This window comes from Zeus faber (genome assembly GCF_960531495.2).
Source record: "Zeus faber genome assembly, chromosome: 9".
NCBI lineage: Eukaryota > Metazoa > Chordata > Actinopteri > Zeiformes > Zeidae > Zeus > Zeus faber.
The window spans coordinates 5,856,022-5,861,021 of NC_137197.1; the positions used below are offsets into that span (position 1 = coordinate 5,856,022).

Consider the following 5,000-nt stretch of genomic DNA (forward strand, 5'->3'; position numbering starts at 1 on the left):
CTGGGCGGGAGCGTTACAGTGGGGGTTTCTGGGTAATGCAGTTTTTCTTAACAGGAAAGTTGCAGTGGGGGTTTCTGGGTAGTGTTGTTTTTCCGGACGGGAGAGTTACACTGGGGGTCTCTGGGTAATGTAGTTTTTCCCTTAACAGGCGAGTTGCAGTGGGGGTTCCTGGGTAATGTTGTTTTCTATGACGTTCAGATGCAGCATGCGTTGTGTTGGGGGACAGTAGGGATGGGTTGCACAGGCGCCGCTACGCTGAGACCTTCACCCGGAACGTGACGCGACCCAGAAACTTGTCCCTGTCGTCGTTGTTGCGCAGGTCGGTTCCCTCCACCTTACACTCCACCGTCTGCTCCACCCCCCAGTCCTCCTTCGTCAACAGCAGCTTGACGGCAACCAGAGGCTGGACGTAGTTAGCCTGGAGAGAGAGAGAGAGAGAGAGAGAGAGAGAGAGAGAGAGAGAGCAGCCTGGCCGTTGGAAAAGGCAGGAATCTGAAAGCTTGGCTCCCAAAAGAGGACAGGACCAGTGACCAGGGTGATATCATGTGTCCTTTTTTTTCTTTTATACCAAATGTGAAATAACCTTTTTTTTTTTCGGGAGGTTGTAAGAGATCAATATTTTAGTCGACCTGAAGCCTCCGTCACTTCCCCAACAGGTTTTCAGGAAGCTCCCAGATGACGCTGAACCGGACATCTAATGACCACCTGTTTGACTCTTCGGCTTCAACCTTTCCAAAAGTTGTATTTGTTTATTCGTCTTGTGGCACATTCCTCTGGCGTTATAAGGATCGTTATCACAACGACCAAGACACATTCATAATTTGTCCAGCGCTGATCATAATTTTGCTTGTTTTATGAGCCGAATGTATTCCATTCTCACTAGGACTGATTTCTGTTTATTGACGTCTTTCTTTTTTTTTTCTTGTTGGAATGAATTATATCCTTTAACCTCACTGCATCTGCGACTTTGATGCTGACGCAGCATTTAGAGATGATGTGAACTGAGCCGAGCTGTGGTTGTGCTGGAGAGAGAGAGAGAGGGAGAGGGAGAGAGAGAGAGAGGGAGAGAGAGGGAGAGAGAGAGAGAGAGAGAGAGGGAGAGAGAGAGAGGGAGAGAGAGAGAGAGGGAGGGAGAGAGAGAGAGGGAGCGAGGGAGAGAGAGGAAACCTACGTGGGACTTCTTGCCGTAGTAGGGGAAGTACATCTTGTCCAGACGTCCTTCGGAGGGGAAGTACTGCATCTGCAACAGATTGTCTCTCTGATGGCGAGAAAGACAGACAGACAGACAGACAGACAAAGGGAGGGAGACATGAAGACAGACAGGCATGCAGCAGGAGAGACAGAGAGAGAGAGAGAGAGAGAGAGACAGAAAGTCCGTCCGTCTACATTCTGAACCCTCTTAACAGCTTTCAACGTAAAGACTGACTCTCTTAGATCTAAAAATCACAAATATGGCAATTTTTTTCAAATATATATGTGAAGGTGTGTGTGTGTGTGTGTGTGCGCGTGCGCGTCTCACCTTGGCAGTGCAGTTGATGTACGGGTCTCCTCTTGGCATCAGTCCGATGATCTGTAACAGGCCGAGGACAGCGTACATCAGCGCTAACGTACGTGCAGAGCAGTGTGACACTACAGCGGGGCGGCTGAGGCTGCGGCTGCGGCTGCGGCTGCGGCTGCGGCTGCGGCTGCGGCTGCGGCTGCGGCCGTGGCCGCGGCTGGGCCCGCAGGCCGCACGGTTCCCTGGTTTGTTACCCTGTTCATCTTGAGTAGGACGCAGGGCAGCCCCTCGGAGTACCCGAAGGAAGGGTCGGACAGGCCGGAGCACTGCCTCAGCAGGCTGCGTTTGAACTGGCACACCTTCATGTCTTCCTCCGCCGCCTGCTCGGTGTATTCGCCCACCAGACACAGGTCGTTGCGCTCCTGGATGGTGTCGTTGTATTCTGCACGGAGACACACACACACGAAAAAAATGAGAAAAAAAAAGAAAACTCTTCTACTCTGGGAAGTGGAGGAAAAGGGGGAAGAATCGAGCGGAGGGGCCAGCGGGAGGTGGGACTCACGCTGCAGGAAGTTTTCCAGCTGGTCCACGTACTTTCCGTATCCCTGGGGTTCGCTGCGGTTGTAGTTGATGTCCAGGAAGTGTGGTCTGATCACCAGACCTGCAGCCGCACGGGATTTAAAAGTGGATGATGTGCGACGCCTGAGCACTAGAGGGACCGCTAGTCTATCATAACCCCTTCAGGCCTCTGTTTGGCTCCCGTCCTGTAAAAAGCTAGTCCAAAGCTGGAGTTTTAGACTTTCCTCTGTCTGATATCTATATATATCAGTTTGGCCATTATATCGGCCGTTATTTGTATTTTTCGACCAAATCAGGATCGGCAGTTTTGCAGCCGATTGTGTCCTGACTTTTAAATAAGTATAATAAACAAAAAAACACTGATAATTTACCCTGTACTTTGTCTTTTTTAACACTTCTTTTCAAGTTACTCACTAAAATCAGTGCAGAAGTCCGACGAGGCATTATATTGTAAATCCCTCCATGTTTGTTTACACTCACGTTTAGACACGGACACAGCTTTCCAAGCAGGTACCGCTGCCGCGTTCGTGGCAAACTCTGGGAAACTAATTTATTTCGGAAGTGATGATGCGTTCACTGGAACTCTGATTTTTATTTTTTTTAAATATAACTTTCATTTAACGTCATCTTTTACATTTTTATATATGTCAAAAATTGATTTGTGTGTTTATTTTTACATATTTATTTGCTTATAACTTTAAAAAATATATATTCGTTTTTCAAATCGATTTGAAAATGTCAAAACATCGGTAATTGTGGGCTAGGACTCTTCCAAAATCGGCGCCGGACCCAAAGATATGGCATCGGTCGGGCTCTAATATCATTTTATGCAACGAACGGAGCGTCTTTCTGCCAGAAACTTTAGCTCTCTCAGACAGAGCTGATACTTTGGATGGTGTGAAAAATATCAACAAATTATCATTAATTTCACATTTAACATCTGAAAAGCCGCAGAGTCCCTCAACTCTCACACGGCTATGCTACGTGTAAAGGGCATCACATTTCTGTCTGTCCATCTGTCTCTCTGTCTCTCTGTCTGTGTTTTTGTTGCCATGGTTACCGGGGCTGGGCACGCGGTCCTGGTAGCGCGGGATCTTGTCGTCTAACGTCAGAAGCATGACCCAGATGGAGAGCGTGAACATGGCCGCCAGGAAGCCATAGAACACCAGGTAGAACAGCAGGATGAGAGCTGGAGGAGAGAGAGAGGGAGAGGGGGGAGAGCGAGAGAGAGACAGAGCAGTCAGAGAAAGGTTCATTTCTTCATATTATTGATCATTTGATCATTTATTAATCATTAGTAGAATTCTGATCATTTATTCATTCACGCAGTCGTTCACTCTTGCATCCCACAATCCTTTGCTTCGATGAAGGCAGCAGACACTGAACGGCATTATAATAAAAAGTATGATATCAGTTTTAATGATGGAACGCCCTTTAATATTTCCACCACCAGTCATATATTTCCACCACCATGCATTTGGAATGCAGGACGTTTTGTGGAATTATCATCTGTTCACTTCGTCGTACCGGCTGCACCTCCAGCAGACCTGCTGCTGGTTTAAAACCAAAATACAGCCTAGTTTAGAAACACAGAGAATCATAAAGACAGGCGGGCAGGCAGGCAGGCAGACAGACAGTGAGTCGGACAACCATACAGGCAGGCATTAAGATAAACGGACGGACAGACAGTGAGACAGGCAGGCAGTAAGATAAACAGACAGGCAGAACCGATAGATGCAGTGGTGGAGGTGGAGTTATATCCCACAATGCTTTGGTTCTCAGAGTTCTGCTAAATATAGAACAAGGGAAGAAAGCGAGGGAGCAGGAGGGAGAGAGCGATAGGAACAGACCTAGCCTGAGGAGCAGAGAATGAAACAGAGGAAGACAGACAGGACATGTGTCTCGCTCAGGGGAATTCTCTCCTTCCACAATCGCATGTTGAACCAGGACGAGGATTACTGTCCACGCGCCCTTCAGAGCGGTGACCCGGACCTTCCAACAGACCCGGATCCAGGTCTGCTGGTTTCAAATGGACCATTCAAACGTCTCCCTCTCGTGTTTTCCCTCTCAAGCAATTCATTCCAAATTCTGCTGTGAAGGTCTTGCCGCAGGAGAACCGTGGAACCTCACTGTGGCCGATCCCCTGCCAGGCGCCACCCAAGCGGCTTTTCCCGGGCTCCCCGACACAGAGACACAGGCCAGGATGTTGAAGACAAACCCTTTCACTGCCGAGAGGGGCAAGACGTAACAAGAGCAGGCGGGACCTTGTCATGACAAAGGCTCCCACACCACAGGCGTGTGGGGATGGGTGATTTAACCCGTGCTCGTCGCCCGTGGCGCCGTAGAGCAACAGGCGCACAGCCACCCCTGAACCCGCGCCCAGGACGGGTGTGGCTGCCTAAATCACCCCGCCACCCACACCACACCCACATATCACATCACCTCCCGTCTCAGGTGTGATCCTGTCCGTGTGATGGATCCACCCTCACTAAATACGCTTCAGACTGACGGTAGGGTTTTGCTCCGGCACCGCGCTTTACATCTCCATCCGGTGCAGTGTGGCGCGCAGCTGGACTGCTTCCCGCGGGATCATGAACTGAATGAAGCAGACATCTTGATTTTGTGTCAATGTTATGGAAAATGCAGGAGGGAAAAGTAGAGCAACACACGCACACAAACACGTCAGAACACCCCGGAGCGCGTGACGTAAGCATCTCGGGCTGCGTTCAGGAGTCGGCCCGGGCGGAGACCGCACACGGAACCAGGTGCGGTTGTAGCCACTTCGCCGCCCTAGGCGTCCCTCATGAATATGCATATCTTGCCCAGAAAATCCGCCACCTCGATGCCCATTCACTCTTTAAAAAAAAAAAAGGCGCCTGACGAGAAGGGCACCATGGAATCTAGGGGCAAAGGGGGAGGTGCT

At 49.8% G+C, this 5,000-nt stretch overlaps 1 protein-coding gene across 1 annotated transcript in view; it reads right to left on the reverse strand.

Moving 5' to 3' along the window:
• LOC307235297 (sodium/potassium-transporting ATPase subunit beta-3-like) overlaps positions 1-5,000 on the reverse strand; it is a gene marked incomplete at both ends in the record, with an annotated part of 9,565 nt that overhangs the window by 3,471 nt on the left and 1,094 nt on the right. Inside the window, 6 exons of the mRNA XM_080007332.1 lie at positions 263-418; positions 1,172-1,258; positions 1,520-1,570; positions 1,753-1,940; positions 2,061-2,159; positions 3,138-3,266. Coding sequence (XP_079863458.1) covers positions 263-418; positions 1,172-1,258; positions 1,520-1,570; positions 1,753-1,940; positions 2,061-2,159; positions 3,138-3,266 — 710 coding nt within the window. The remainder of the gene's footprint in view (positions 1-262; positions 419-1,171; positions 1,259-1,519; positions 1,571-1,752; positions 1,941-2,060; positions 2,160-3,137; positions 3,267-5,000) is intronic.